The sequence below is a fragment of the Dermacentor silvarum genome, chromosome 1, assembly GCF_013339745.2.
Source record: "Dermacentor silvarum isolate Dsil-2018 chromosome 1, BIME_Dsil_1.4, whole genome shotgun sequence".
In the NCBI taxonomy this organism is placed as follows: Eukaryota; Metazoa; Arthropoda; class Arachnida; order Ixodida; family Ixodidae; genus Dermacentor; species Dermacentor silvarum.
In genome coordinates this window covers 17,962,043-17,978,849 of record NC_051154.1, presented here as the reverse complement: position 1 = coordinate 17,978,849, position 16,807 = coordinate 17,962,043, and the positions used below count along the sequence as shown (strand labels likewise).

Here is a 16,807-nt window from a genome sequence, read left to right as displayed (position 1 = left end):
GTATCATCCAGAAATTCGTATTAGCCGTGATTGTATCATCGAGCTTTTACTGTACATATGATGCGCTGCCGCCACATTTTCTTGTATATAGTTTTTCTCAGTTTCTTGTTCGTTTGTTCCGCATCTCTCCTCCTCCACATCGCCCTTGTCTTGCTCCCCTCAACCATCGCGAACACTGTTTACCAAAAAACCCCATGCAATAACACCACTCCTTCTCTGCTTTGAAGAGAGATGCCAAGAATTAGACATAATGGACACATTGCCTCATATAGCCTGGAATCCCAACCCACTCCCGAGGCCTTGGTATTGCCTGCCCTCTGTGTACGACTTCACATTAACACATTTTCAGAAAAAACAAACACCGCATGAATATATATTACAAAAATATTTTGCACTAAACGAAAAATACACAGAATACACAGCGTTTTATATTGATGGTTCCAAAATAGCAGGCTACATTGGAAGTGCCGCGATACAAAACAAATGGGAAAAAACGGTGCACCTTGGTGCACCGTTTTGAATGCACCTTAGTGTGCATTTATTTTCACTGCGGAGTGTTATGCAGTCTCTGTGGCTGTAGAAAAAATAATAAATGAGAACATTGAGAACAGCATCATTTACACAGATTCACTAAGCGTACTCACAGCACTTCAGCCTATAAATGCAATTACACCGTTAATCGGCGACGTCCTACATAAGAAGAGCCACAAGCCAAGGACACAACATAAAATTTTGCTGGGTGCCGAGCCACGTCGAAATCAGTGGCAATGAGAAAGCAGATGAATGTGTAGCGAAAGCTCAGCATAAAGAAATCATAAATGTAAGAATTCCATACAAAGATTCCATGAAATCCATAAACTGTGAAATAAATGGCAGTCTGCATGGAAAAAAATGAAGTAAACAATAAACTACACCTAGTAAAACCTACCATAGAAGAATGGAAGTCATGCTTACACTAAGAACACTTCATCAAAGTCGTTTTATGTCACCTCCGCATTGGACACACGCACCTTACTCACAACTTCCTACTGACAAAGCAAGACAAGCCTGTTTGTGAAAAATGCGGAGATGAACTTACCATAAACCACATATTAATATCATGCATGAAACTCGAAACACTGAGAAAAAACTATTTTACTTCATTCTACAATCAACATATTCCTTTTCATTCATCATTGGTTTTAGGCAAAGATGCACTAGTCAATATGGCATACATTTTTAGCTTCTTAAGGGAAGAAGCTGTCCTTGAAAAACTATGAATTCTGACCCCGCGCTCCACTTCATATTATGGTACACTTCATCCACCTTGTCTGAGAAGAAGACTGAGGTCTTTAATTTGTTGGGATCCTCGGGGTCCTTGCCCAGACAAGGACTGTCGCTCAGGTTACCCAACTTTTGAAAATAAATTTTACCTTGTGTTTGGCACATGATAGCCTTAGTTGCTTATGCACCATTAAACACACAACACAACACATAACTTGAAGTAAAGCGCAAAAGAGCATGCAGGACGACACGAGGAAACGAAGACTGTGTCTTCGTTTCCTCTGTCGTTCTGCATGCTCTTTTGTGCTTTACCCCAAGTTAAGATATTAAGCTGTCATATGCCCCCACACTCTTTTTTTTTTCATCTGCAAGGGTGCAAAGCCAGGAACTTATCAGCACCGCCTCATATAACTGGTATTTTGTTTCGTACAGCTGCACTATAAACGGTATGCATAAAAATTGAATTCTATGGGAGGGTAAACAGGAGTCAGAAAAGACCTCATTATATCTGGTCTGGCACTATAAGTGGTTACGTTATAAGTGGTCTGTATTTACTTTGCTATCGCTATCAATGCTTCGCAGCTGCAAGTGCAGCTGCAACTTTTTATTTTACTTTCTAATTAGCCACCTCACACCTACGCATACTGTGCTTACAAGCTGAAATTGAACTTCGACATGGCTTTTATTATTTTTGCTGTTTCCATCTGCAGATGAAGAAGATACAAAACAAGCCTTTGAGAAACACTTTGCTGAACAGATAGCACTCTATGGCAGCCAGGTTATAATCAGCCTTGTGGAACAAACTGGAAAAGAAAAACTTCTTGCAGATGCATACCTGAATCATGTTCTTCACCTGGATTGCCCTGAACTGACATATGTCAGCTTTGACTTTCACGAATATTGGTATGTAAAGGAAGGTTACTTGGTGAAAAGTTATTCTGAAAATATGTTATTTGTTGCAGTAGAGGTATGCGTTTTGAGAATGTTTCAGTTCTCATCGACGGTATCAAGGACTTGATTCGTGACATGCGATACTGCTGGTAAGCATGCCTGCTCATTATCCACTTTTCACTTCTGAAACAGAATTTTTTTTTGTGTGTGTGTGCGTGCATGCATGTGTGTGTGCACTTGCAACTATGATCATTATGTCACATCTGTGTTGTGTCTCGCTGTTCGTAACCGAAAAGGCATACAGGCAATTTTAATATAGATGCTGCTTTTAATGAATGATGCATTTGTAAAATAAAAAATTTTATGGACTTAATTATCTAGTTTTGCGTGCACTAGTATGTTAAGACATCCTAATTTTACATGTCGAAGTGAAAATTTAGACAATAGAAAAAAATGCATCTAATGCAGACGTGGTGGCTCGAGAAACTTTAGATTTTGTGCTTCAGCTCTGACCATTTAGAACAGAGGTTATAGCTAAGCTTGCACTTCACTGGGGTAAAAATGTGACGTGAAGGTGGCAGAATGAAATGGAACGCAGGATAGTAAAGAGGAAGAAGCAAAAGCCATGGTTTTTAGGCGTGCAGGAATGGGATTGTTGCATCAGTACGCAGTTGTAGATGACAGACTGTAGGGAGAATTGCTGAAGGGCAACATGACGTCTTGTTGCTTTTGGTTTGGTTTTCTGCATTGCATATTTTTTCATGGGTTTGGGCTACCAGCTCTCCTCATTTTCAGGCTCTGGATGGTCCCTAACCAAATTCTCAGCTAACCTGATTGGTGGGCTGCATGCAAAGTTCTGTTCCAGGTGGATAGTAATACACAGGTTGTTTACTCTTCGCTACAAATGTTTACTGTTGCTTATACTATGTAAAACACAATAGCTGTGGCAATTACTGCTTGCACTTTGGGCAAAACTTTCGATTTTTTTCATGTTATCGTAATGTGCAGGCTGTCCCGGCTAACTTTAGCCAGTGCTCAAAAATATTTTAAAAAATTTTTAATTACCTTACAGGCCTCGATTGAGGCATTGAGTAAGAGGGGCAGTACATAGAAAATACATAGAAAATATGATATACATAAAACACAACCGGAAACGCAACCGAGGTACTAACGTGACATAGCGACATAATGGTACTAATGCAACAATAAGGTCCAAAACATGCAAATACTAGAATGCATGGTGTGACAACCATATAACACCTCACATTTTATTAGTCATATAGTCGGTCAAGGCATCACGAAATGAATCATAGTTGGACAGGCATGCGATGCTATCCGGGAGAGAATTCCAAAACCTGATGGCATGAGGAAGAGTAGAGTATTGGAATGCATGTGTAGAATCTTAAATGCGGGCATAGCTGAAATTATTATAAATCCTGTGTGATGTGAAGTAGGGTCATTCAAGCATGCCGGTGTTCAAGTGGAGTGAATGAATTTGGGAACAGTATTAACAAGGCAATATCTCGGTGAGAGTGTTCAAGGATTGTAATGAAAGTGTAGGTTTTATTTGTGTTACACTGGACTGGTAGCTGTAATCGTTTAAGATAAAGCGGCTTGCCTTTTTCTGAATCCGTTCTAGTGATTCAATTATTTCTGGTGAGGGGACCAAATGGGAGACGCATACTCGAGCTGGGGACGAACGAGTGTTAGGTAAGCTAGCTTTTGAACATTAGAAGGGAGATTTCTTAAGTTGCGTCACAAGTATCCTAACGATTGGGAGGCGTTAACTGAAATGGATGTGATGTGTTCTGACCAAGAAAGATTCGATGTGAATAGAACTCCTAGATACAGTTGAGTCCCGCTACAACGAAATTCACGGGTCACACGAAAAATTTTGCTGTGGCGGAACTTCGTTGACGCGAAATTAGTATGTATATACTTACGCCTAACAGCAAAGCTGTAAACGAAACCGAAACCATCGTCCGCGAAATCTTCTCAATGGCGAGGCAGCAAAAGTTGACACGTACCGAAGGCGGTCAATAAAGTGTCAACTTCACAAGAGAATGCATTTCGCGCCGCTGTTACAGCATTTTTCGTACATTGCAGCCGACACCTAACTCAACGTACGTGCCCGGCCGATCGCGAAACACTTATTTTGCGGCACATTCACCGTCGCAATGAAGCGGTTTGAATTATCACAATTTCATTGCATATTTATGACAAAGTCGGCAAAACTTGGCCGCTTACCGGAAGTTTTATTTCCAGAAGTCAGTCAGCCTGGATTTCTTACGCTTCACGGCAAGCAAAGGCGTTACGCAAGTCTCACAGTCCGTTAAAAGAGCTGTCGCAATGTCATTTTCATGGGCTCTGAAACTTTTAAGATGAGGTCAAAAGGATCCATTACTTTCAAAGCAGTCGCCGGAGTCAATGTGTCTAGTGGGTTGTTATTTTCCCCAGACGACGAGACGTTGGCATCATGTTGGCAACAGCGACTGCGGTGCGGCCGCTGTTTCTTGAAAGCAATCTGTGACATGCACAAAGTGCGCGCCCGCACGGGCCTCATCTTCAAAGTGATCTGCGATGTAGGCAAAGTGCAACTAGTGCCGATAGAGTCGTCTGCACTGTACTTTCGACGCTTAGTTCGTGTTGAAGCGAGAGATGGCATGGAGGTCAATTCGCTCGCTGCTATTGCCGCGCCTTCTCACTCCAGCATGTTGACATGTCAACACAGAGTTTCCGTGGTCATCGAGCGAGATGTGTTCATGTTTACCTGTGCACATGTGACACTGTGCTTGGTAATTTAGTTGGTACTTAGTGGTAACCGAATGTTTACAAGTTTATACCGCCGATACAACTACTATCCTTAGTTCGTATAGCTGTCTATTAATCTGCTATCGCAATCGGGCGAAACTGCGAAATTTTTCCCTTCCGCTTTCTGCCTCGGCGATCGTATGTGCCCTCTCCTCGCGAGAGAGAAATTTACGCTTCTTTGCGTAGCCATTTCAACCGGACACACACCACAGAAAACGGCAGCGATTTTAGTGATCCCGTGTAATCTTGCGCAGGCGCGTGATGACCATGCGTGGCTATGGATTGCAGCGGCGTAAATTGGTACTTTGAATTTGATTTCGTTCGCAAAAACCTCATTCAAGCGTACATACGATCGTCACAGGGCCTTCTATAATTTGACTGCTCGGCAGTTCCAATTTCAATTCAGTCCCAGTTCATTGAAGCGGAAATATCAATTAAAATGCCTTCGTTATGAAGAGACTTTTTTTTGTATTACTTTCTATGGGCAGCTGATGGGAAATTGGAAAATCTTCGTTGTGGTGGAAATTTCGTTGTAGCGGCGTTATTCAACTGTACTTATATTGTGTAGCCATTGCAACAGGGTAATTATCAATAGGGTAAGGATACATTGAAGTTGTCAGCTTCCGAGTAAACAACATTTCTTTGCACTTTGACGTATTTAAAGTCATTAGCAATTTATTGCACCAGCTAATAATTTGTTCAAGGTCTTTCTGAAAAACGAGAAAATCATCTGAACTTTTACTTGGGCGATAAATTATGCAGTTGTTGGCGAATATTCTATAGTGGAGGACACATTGTGTGGTAGGTCGTTAATAAAGATTAGAAAAAGCAGGGAACCGAGGACACTGCCCTGTGGTACACCAGAAGAAACCTCTGTTATGGAGGAAGAGTAGTTATTTGCAACACTAAGCTGCTGATGATTTGACGGAAAGTTACGGAGCCATGAGAAGGTAAGACAGTCCAATTGGAGTGCGGACAGTTTTGATATTAGGTGACATTGTGCAACACGGTCAAATGCCTTCGAGAAGTCAAGAAAAAAACAATCAATTTGTAAATTATAATTCAAGTTGGTGTGTAGATCTGTTGCAAATTCAAGTAGCTGTCTCGCACGGGAGGCCCTTCCTAAAACCATGCTTTTTATGAAAAAGGAATTTGTTAGTCTCAAGGTGTCTGTAAATCTGTGATGCGATAGTATGTTCGAGCAACTTGCAGGAAATACATGTCAAGGAGATGGGATGAGAATTTTCACAGGAGTTTCTGTTGCCATTTTCAACTACCAGTATAACTTTTGCTATTTTTCAATCTGTGGGAAGGTGACCAGTCGCAAGTGACTGTCTGAATATGTGAAGGAGAATTTTGCTTGATACTGCTACGATATTTTTGAAACCTTTGAGTTTATACCGTCTACGCCGCATGAAGAAGACATCTTAAGGTTATTTATCAGAGAAGAAAGGCCTCCAACAGGACTTCAGTAGGTTCCATGTATTGGTAGCTGAACTCGTGAAACACAAGGTATAATTGAAGTCTCCTCCTGTGTAAATACAGAGCTGAAGAATGAATTAAAAGCCTATGAACATTCGCTGTCTGGAATTGGAATATTGCTGCTGTTTTGTAAGGACACCTGATCTGATTCGTTGTTGGGCTTTATTATTTTCCAAAACTTGGCTGAATGGTTCTTAAGTAGCTCAGGAAGATCATTAGAAGAATATTTCTCCTTAGCTTCGCCTAAAGCTGAGCAGTGCGATTTAAGGTGAATTTTTGAATTCTGCCACGCAGCTGATGTGCGAGCTCGCTTAGCAATACTATACAAGCGTTTTTTCTTATTCCTTATGCGCTGAAGCTTTTTAGTAAACCAATGGTTTAACTTATCATTTGTTATATACTACTTGTTAATATATACTTGTTATCATTTGTTATATACTTGTCTACTAACACGCAGTGTATTTTTAAGCAGTAACCAGTTTTCTTCAACAGATCTATTGTAAAATGAAGGCCACATCGTGTTTACAAAAAAAGTTTCAAGTTCTGAGATTATTATTTTATAATTTCCCTTATTGTAATTACGAATTGGCTTTCTCGTTACACCGGTAACCGGTGGCATTATGTTTATTGCTATTTGGAGCCAATGGTGTTCGCTGAAACAATCCAAGTATTCTAAATGACTTATAGTTTAAGGTCCAGTAAGAAGGTCAAGAACATTGGCACCACATGTAGGTTTTGTAACAGCTTGAAATAGATTGAAATCTAAAGACAATTGATGCATTCAGACGATATATGACAAGGAGATGATAATTGCACCCAATCAATTAGTGGATAATTGAAATCCCCAAGAAGATAAACTAAGTCAGCTGGGAAGAGTTCAATGGCTTTGTTGATTGTGTCGCGCAGAGCAATTGATGAAAGAACTGTTCGAATCCGGTGCATGGTAGCAATTACCAGTTGGTATCCGAGAAAAAGAGATTGTGTAGGCCAACCCAATAATCTCGAGGTCGCAATTAGTGTTGACCAAAAATGACGTAATGGCTTTCTTTACCCTAATCAAGACACTACCCTCTCTTTTAAGAGGGGTCACACCTATATATGTCATACATTTTTGAAAATGAAAAGATTTCATCATCCTTTATTGCAGAATGTAGCCAGCTTTCCGTGAAAGCAATAATGTTGGATTTACTGTTTTCCAAGAAAGAAGAGATGTGATTGGACTTTGATAATATTGTAACGTAGGCTGAAGACGGCGGCTTGAAAAAAATAGACGCGTCCCTTTAATGGTGGGCCAGAAGAAGAACGAGCAGGTTACGCGCTTCATCGTCTTTCATGGCGCCGACCTTTGCGCGCGCCGTCCCGCGGTGCGGAAGCCCCACCGCTGTGTCAACTGCCCCCCATGTGAAAAGCAACCGTCTCGGTCGCGTCAAAAAGTCCTGTCAGCGAAGTCGACGGCAAGAAATAGAGCTTCTGAGGTGCATCTGGACGTTCACGTACGCGCATGGTATGGTTTCATGCGCACTACATGAACAACTTCAGCGCGGGGACGACGACGGAGTGAACCGGGGTCAGAACTGCAGGGGACGACTTCGTAGGTTACAATATGCTTTGTATGTTGGCGTACGATACTGATAGCGAGGGTGAGATCAGGGATAGCTTTGATGCTTGGCGACTTTGTGTGCATGCTCTCAACCGTAACTATCTATTCAGTGGGACAACTGTGCTTACAGAGGCATCGTTGATATAAATTCTTGAATCAATACACAGCTTGTCTACTGAAAGCTTAAAAGTTTTGTTCTGGGATTTCGCAAATTCAATTAGCTTTTGTCTAGCGCGTCGAGTTTCCGGTGAAAAGTCTTCGCGAATAGAAAATGACGTTCCCTGCAGTTTGTGCTCGGAAGAGAGAATGCGATCTTTGTACAGTTAAACCTGCTTATAACGAACCTCCATATAACGAATTCCTGGATATCATGGAAGTTTTTCTATTCCCCACCGTTTCTCCATAGAAGCACATGTATTTGAGACCTCTACGTAACGAAGTGGCAGCGGGAGACCCCCTCGAAATAACGAATTTTCCCCGCCGACAACATAGAGATTTCGCCCCAAATTTTGTCACTTTTGCGCAAGCAACAACCGGAAGCGCCTTCTCCGCCGCGACGATATGCGAAGCGGCGGCGGCGCGCTTGGCGCGCTCGAATTGACGGCGACTGTGAGGCGAGAGCGAGAGCACGTGTGCGTGCGTGCGAGCATGCGCGAGGCGGGCCTGCATCCCTCGACCCGGCGATCTTGCCGCCGCGGGCATGACCTTTCCCCCTCTCTTCATTCAAACCTGATCCCGCCGCTTGCTGCAGCTGGCCTAGCCCGCCAAGCCGGCACTCCAATTTTCCAGTTGATGTTGCCGATGTTTTGGCCTATGACGTGCCAAATTCAGGCTTACAGTTGAGTTCACAGTGTCTCATAGATAGCTCTGTGTGGTTGCATTTTTTCGGACTGAGTGGCATGAGTAGCACATTACCTTTTGCACTTATCTCTACGGCAAATCACACAATTTCTGAGGCTCGAACGAAACGTCGTCTTTATGTTCGCTTATGCAAGTACGTTGGCAGCATGCATCAGCTCAGCAATTGATGCCGCACTCCGGACTCTTATTGAAAGGATTCCTAATGTTATAGCTTCGACCATGATGGCGACACACCCCTAAGGTGTGCAACTCGGGAAGCAGACGACCTGTTCCAGTCAGTTGTTGGCGCTAGGGCTGGCTGGGTCTGCACCTGGAGCCCCCTTACTCACAAAGGCTAAGCAGAGCACACGGTTATCCTCAGCGTCTCAATGGAGCTCGCGGTAGCCGCAGTATCTACGCTACACAGCAGATGCAGCTACATGCAACTGTAGTTAACTGTAGTGTGTATAGCCAGCAGTGTTGTACACGCTCCTCAAAAATGGGAATGAAGGCTTGTTCCTCGTTCCTTTGCAATATTGAAACGAGTTCCCGTTACAAGTTCGTTTAATGCGAAAGGAACGCGTTCCAGTTACACTTCAAACATTGGAACGTGTCGTTACATTAACGTTACATTTGATTTTTGAAAATTAAAATATAGGGTCGGATAATCTTGAGGCGAAATAAAGTGAGCAATTTAGAACTCACATTGAAATACGTATATTATATGAATTTGAACATCACCGACAGCAGATTATCTGGAGATTAAAAGAATATGAAGGAATGCTCCTAGACGAATTTGTTCAGGGAGCATTGGACATACTCCAGGCATGTCTAACTGCAACGTTGGTGCTCGTCTATTACAATGCAACATATATGGCACCTTCCACTTCGGTCTTCAAATGCGCAGTCAGGATACTGCGCTTCAGATGTGTGAATAGAAAGTTACTCACATGCGTCAAAATAATTAAATTTTTTGCACAAGAAACCGCATCGAAAGGAACAATACATAGGCGTTTAATGAATGCTGATTCAATATTGCACTATGAGCGGAAGAAAAATGTACACTATAAATATTCGCAACTTAGTAAAGTCCTTGTTTGAACTCGGCAAGAGTTGCATCTCGATGTTGGTGTCCGACAGACCAACCCATTTCTTCGTCAGCACTTCGATGGCAATGTTGAAGAGCCGTTCCACCGAAGTTCTTGAGGGTAATTGCCGTGCTGTACTTGAGGAAAAGTTGGTTCAATCCCTTGAAGTTCTTCATCTGTGACAGCGGGTAGTCAACTGGTACCAGCAGGTACCGCGACAGCTCATCCTGTTCCTCGGCTGGAAGGGTTTGGTGCCCGAACTAGAAGAAATCTTTGGGCGTGGACGAGATGGCAACATTTGCGCTGGCTGGTTTAGTCACCACAGCCAACTCTGTCGTTATGTTGATGGTCTTACAGGAGGGAACGTCACGTGACAATCTTGAACCCTAGTCATAAAAAAAATAGCGGAGAACTCACAGAAAAAATGCACTATAGTCACGTGACAGGCAAGCGCTAGTTCCTTGCGCCTCACGCGGTTGCCCATCTGCCCTGCATGATGTGCTGCGTATGTGCGTGCGTTTGTTCAATGCCGTGGAACGTTTACAGAAGGAATGCCGTTCCCTTTGCCGTTCCTTCGTAAACCTAACGAGTTACCATTACAGTTCCAATTCAGTTCAGTTACAGTTCCAATGGAACAGTGGCGTTCCTCCTTTCCTCCCAAAAGGAGCTACTAGTTCCAGGAACGTCGTTCCGTACAACACTGATAGCCAGTAAGCGCAACATTTGCTGTGTGCCCAACAGGGCTAGAGCGTGCACTTGAGCTTATGTGCTTCAGTTTGGCCGTACCATGTGGTGTGAACTGGCTTTGTCCTGCACCAGCTTGACCGACGGATAGTAACCACATTCAAATTAGGCATTTTTAAGCATTTGCAGTAGCTCATTGTGAAGCAATGCCTGCCAAGACCGCCTAGCCAGGAGTGGCTAGGAGTGAGGATGTGCTGGTGTGATGGGTGGTGTGTGTGTCAGGGTACGTGTGGGCTGACCTTAAGTGTTAAAAACTCATAAAAATCATCAAGACCCGACGGCTACAACACCGATAAGCAGTGTGGCCAAAGTTAAATTCCTACATGGGTGGGTGTGGCTGAGCGTGAGCAGACAATATAGTTGGCTTTTTCTGGAAGTATGCAATTGTTATCAAAATTCGAAATGCAGATTTTTGGTTACTTCAGCCTGTTTAGTAAACTGTGTTAATAAATATATGCAGTAACACTAGGAAGAAGCGCACTGATGCAAATATGGTTGCAGGGGTAGGGCTTAACTGACACAGGACAAAAGAAAGATACAGAATGATGGACAAAGTGCTGACTTTCAACTGACAAATTGTTTTAGGAATACGTTTGCTTATCCAGGGCTTTGTCTGTCATTTTGTGTCTTTCATCCCTTGTCAATTCATCACTACCCCTGTAATCATGAACAGCTATCAACTCAGCCAGTTTACTTTTCTGCTTGATCCAAACCCTTCTTGATTGATGTCAGCTATCGGCGAAGAGCGGCAGTCTATGGGAATCAGTTAAATGACGAAATATGGCAGCTGCCGGCAACTTCTAAACGGGTGAGAAGAAGGCTTTGTCTGAAAGGAGAGTGTGTGAGAAAAAAAACTTTGCGCTGCACTAATGAGCTCCACGTGCTGTACACGACTGCAAAATTTGGTTGAGATGTTCGCAGCAGTGTATGCTATCTGCGGACTGTATTTTTTTTCATCAGGCCCGAAGAGTGGTTCAGGACCCCTTTAAGCGGCACTTACAAGGGAGCAAAGCACACCATCCTCCGTAGCACGTAGGAAATGCACATGAGAAACAAGAGCCCCCAGCAAGAAGTCCCCAGATGTCGCAGAAATCTCCAACCAAAATCCCCAGATATCTCTCTCGCAACTCTAGCATGTGCATGATCGTTTGAGTAATTACGAGAAAGAAGCTCTCGTGTAGACTGTGACTACCATGCGTCACAGGTCTGCGCAGTCGTATCGGGAAGCGTTGCGCGTACAAACGGACAAACACAGGAAAAAGACGTGAACGGATAGAGCGCAAACTTTCAACTGGTTTTTTTATTTGTGTAGAAGCCACATTATGTAGACTGCTTTGACACGTGCCCGAAAAAGGAAGGGGGGAAGGGAGAAGGAGGGGGAGGGTTGCAAATCACGCCCACCTCAATTCAACAGCAGCTGCGCAGAAAATTATTTTCCGCTCGATACAGGGTAACAGAAGTGTCACTTATGCAAGTATCGCCTTTTTTCTTGATATAGAAGGCTTCTAAAAGTTCTCGGGAAGTTTTGTCGTTACTCCTGCCTAAAACCTTAATGCTATGGAACATAGGCACACAACCTTTGCATGCAATGCAATGAGCGGGCAAGTGCGCTCCTTCTCTTTTTTTTTTGATTGACAAGGCATGCTCCCCCGCGCGTTCATTCACGCAGCGCCCTGTTTGGCCCACATATACCCGTCCACATTTGAGCGGGATTTGGTAAACAACGCCCGTGGCACACTTCACGTACGGTTCGGCATGCTTCACTCCGCAACCGCTTCCCCGAAGTCCTCCATTGATCCTCGGGCATAACCCAGATAGCTTTTTTGGAGCGGAAAAAACCACCGGGACGCCATGTCTGTTGGCCACTTTTTTTATGTTGTGGGCAACTTTGTGCATTGTGGTTTTTTCCGCTCCAACTTTGGGCAACTTTGTGTCCCGGTGGTTTTTTCCGCTCCAAAAAAGCTATCTGGGTTATGCCCGAGGATCAATGGAGGACTTCGGGGAAGCAGTTGCGGAGTGAAGCATGCCGAACCGTACGTGAAGTGTGCCACGGGCGTTGTTTACCAAATCCCGCTCAAATGTGGACGGGTATATGTGGGCCAAACAGGGCGCTGCGTGAATGAACGCGCGGGGGAGCATGCCTTGTCAATCAAAAAAAAGAGAAGGAGCGCACTTGCCCGCTCATTGCATTGCATGCAAAGGTTGTGTGCCTATGTTCCATAGCATTAAGGTTTTAGGCAGGAGTAACGACAAAACTTCCCGAGAACTTTTAGAAGCCTTCTATATCAAGAAAAAAGGCGATACTTGCATAAGTGACACTTCTGTTACCCTGTATCGAGCGGAAAATAATTTTCTGCGCAGCTGCTGTTGAATTGAGGTGGGCGTGATTTGCAACCCTCCCCCTCCTTCTCCCTTCCCCCCTTCCTTTTTCGGGCACGTGTCAAAGCAGTCTACATAATGTGGCTTCTACACAAATAAAAAACCAGTTGAAAGTTTGCGCTCTATCCGTTCACGTCTTTTTCCTGTGTTTGTCCGTTTGTACGCGCAACGCTTCCCGATACAGCTATGCACCAACTCGCCCAGCAAGAAGTTCTTCTAAACTATCTGCGCAGTCACAGCATCATTGCTGTATACAAGCATGCCTTTCACATTATGGGGCATGAAGTGCTCTTCAAAATTGAAACTTGACTGGTCATAAGATGCGAGCATATAACGAAACATTTGTCACACACTGGAGCAGATGAGTTTCTTCAGCATGATTACTAGGTCAGTAGCTACTAAGTGCAAAAAACAAAGCCCAAAGAATTTTGTGTCAGTACTCCTTTAACTTCTGTTTGGGCTTAGAAATGCAGCGCTCTACTTATAATTTTAATGGTTGCTATAGTATCTTTGTTGCAATCAAAATTTAACATTCCTCGCAGAAAAATTATACTTAAAGGAGCCTCCACCAGGTTTGAGCATTGCAGACACTCAAGCACGGTGCATAATCACGTGATGATTTTGCCTGTAAAGTACTGTACCAATGTTCACCTGCAAATGGAGCTGAAAATTCATATGAAAGCCTACGCGCTCTTGGAGGAGCCATTCTTTCCATCGGCAGAGATATAGAAAAAGTATACATCGCACAAATAGCCAGCAGCAGCGCAAATTATTTAGGGATTCTTGTAACATGCAGCGTGGGCAAAATCGTATCTGGAAATTAGCCGTGCAATGAGAAAAGGAGGGAGAAAAAAAAAGGGGGATGGGGGGGTTGTGACATCATGTGGCTTGGGAGAAGTCTGGACAGGTTTTCAGGCCTTGGTCAGGGCAACGGGAGAGATCCGGTAAGGGTAGCTCTCTTCCTTGTACAATAGCCTTGCAATGTTTAATTTGCTTCGATCTCACCTACTAATAAACTCTTTAAAAATTCTTGTGGTAGAACACTTTCTTCTAGTGTATAACAAATATTTTTGATGGGGCCTGGTGAGGAGCCCTTTAAACGAAGATAAGAAAAAAACACCTGGTAAAAACATACATATACATCAAACAAAACGTCCACATGCCAGAACTTGCAGATCAAATCACCAAATTAGCAGAATACTGTCAGCTGGTTTTCAGTGGCATTTTGTCAAGCCCTTCTGTAGTACATCATTTGGCAACATATAAATAATGTTAATTTGCTTCACTAAGAAAAAAATTATTGCCCTACAACATTTGTTATTGTGAACATGCGGTGTATATGTTTCTGGTGGAACTTCATTCAGGATTGAGACATTTCTGGGGCAGTGTTAGCAAACAGTGCAAATGCATTTTGTAATATACCGGACAAAGGAGTCTCATCATTCGTTAACGTTTTCTGTGGTTTTAATACTTAATCTTTTTCAACTGTTAATGATATTTTTAAATGTCTGAAGAAATTGATGGCTACATTTGTTCCAAACTTTTTCTTTCAAAGGTTGGACCAGCAGGGACTTATATGTGGTCAAAGAGGTGTCTTTCGAGTAAACTGCATCGACTGCTTGGATAGAACAAATATTGTGCAAACAGCCATTGCCAAGACTGCCATGGACACTCAGGTTAGTACTATGAACTGCTGAGCCTCCTAACGGCTGTGGTAGCTCTTCTGCTGAACAAGGTTCAATTCCTAGCTGCACTCTAAAGGAAATACAGAAGCGCTCCTTTCAGTGCATCTCAACTCTTTCATTACCACGTCTATACAAATCAATCACTGGTCTAGGATATTGACCTGCAATTTCAGCAGATTTCTCTGTTTCTCGGATACTTAGCGCTATCCAGTAGTTCGCTCAGGAAAAAGCCTTTTTGGAATCGGTTTGTATTTTGTTACTGCAGTAGAACCATAATTTTTTATGCAACTTTGGTAAACTGAAGTGCATGCATTGTGGCAAAAATTTGTAGTTTACATTGTAGTTTTTGAAAGTGTGTGTCTAGTGATTTTGATGCATCAGCATCAAATTGTTGTGATCAGTACATCAGGAATAAGTTGGAGGACAACATTACATCGTCAAACTTACAATCCCATAGTGCTGAAGGCCGATTGAAAGAAAAGGCCTGTAAGTTAAGATTAGGTTTCAACTCTGAGCAGTTTTATTCCTCTCAAGCATACCTATAAAGGTTTGGTGCACATCTCGCATGCAGAATTGGGTGTTTTTACAATGTTTAGAACAGTTTTAGAAAAGTGCTAACTTTCCAAATGTTCAAAATTGAGCTTGTCTGACAGCTGCTGCTGGTACTCCACAGTGAAAATCATGAAGACATTTCTGCTCAAAAACCAGTACCAGAACCTAAACACCAACCCAGGATGATGCATATGAGGCAGAACTTCAGAGTGTGCTATCTGGAGTGCTAAGCCAAACAACAAACGAAAGGGTGAACCAACTGTCGACGCTAAAAAATATAAGGTCGATGTACATGGTGGTACAGATGATTCTATCATTAAATGTTGAATATATCTCTCTGCAGTAGAACCCCGTAGATATGCTTTGTCAAGGAACTGCAAAAAAAAAAAGTAACAGCCGGGAAAATCCAACTGAGGAATACCACCAATTGCCACAGCTATGTCAGAAACAATTCTAAATGGCTGCCAGTACAGTTATTAGACGTCTCAGTGCTAGTACTCTGACCGAGGACGGTGTGTGCGTGCATGTACAATGTTTCGCGACAATGGCCCCTTTTAACTCTTAATATGCTTGACTGCTATAGTTTGCTTATGCTTCACCGCATTACACGGCTCTATTGCGGCGAAGCTGACTTAAGAGAACCAGCAAATCGCTGGTTATGCTACCCCCAAAATAAATGTAATGCTGCACTCATTGGATCTGGCCCAGTGTGTGGTTCCCGGTAAGCTTTAACTGATTCACACTTTGCCTCAGGTGCTTCGCCAACTGCTCTGTGCACATGTGCAGCGCCTGGCTGTGCAACTTTGGTTGCTTACCGCAAACTGTAGTCGCTTACTGCAAACTGTGGTCACTTACTGAAGACTGTGGTCGCTTGCTGCAAACTTCGGTTGCTTGTTGCAACGTGCCAGTCGCTTGTTGCAATGCACCGGTTGCTTGTTGCAACGTGCAAGCTGGCTGTATCGCTAAATTTACGTTACCACCACATTCAAACGTAGCGTAAGATGCAGGAACATTATAGATTGGCAACGTATCAAGGGGAACATAATACATGGAAGTCAACGTGATTTATGTCGGGACCGCGAAAAAGCGACTTAGCAGCTGGGAAAACGCAGCAACGAGAAATGTATCGGCGGGGTTCCACTGTATTCTGTTTCTTTCTGTCTCTTTTTCATGTTCATTATTCACTCATTTCATATCTTATTCGTATTGTATTTCATGTGCAATTACGTCGATTTTGTCTTGTTTAGCAGAGACTTGGTTTACCTTTTCTTTTTTCAGCATTTGACACTCATATGCCCCTCACTAAGTTTTCTTGTTCCTCTTTCACGCAACCACGAGGCATAGGGCCTATTTGCCTCAAGTGTTTGCAGCTTATTCAAGTACACCAAGGCTCAGGCGACGCATTCGCGAGGCCGGTGGCTTTCTGCTCTACCTGCTTCTCCGATCCAGCTCTCCTCCATTCCGAGCTAGGA

At 43.2% G+C, this 16,807-nt stretch overlaps 1 protein-coding gene across 1 annotated transcript in view; it reads left to right on the top strand.

Moving 5' to 3' along the window:
• The window catches only part of LOC119457473 (phosphatidylinositide phosphatase SAC2), a 142,427-nt gene that overhangs the window by 42,583 nt on the left and 83,037 nt on the right, over positions 1–16,807 (top strand). Inside the window, exons 8-10 of the mRNA XM_037719048.2 lie at positions 1,974–2,166; positions 2,226–2,303; positions 14,654–14,774. Coding sequence (XP_037574976.1) covers positions 1,974–2,166; positions 2,226–2,303; positions 14,654–14,774 — 392 coding nt within the window. The remainder of the gene's footprint in view (positions 1–1,973; positions 2,167–2,225; positions 2,304–14,653; positions 14,775–16,807) is intronic.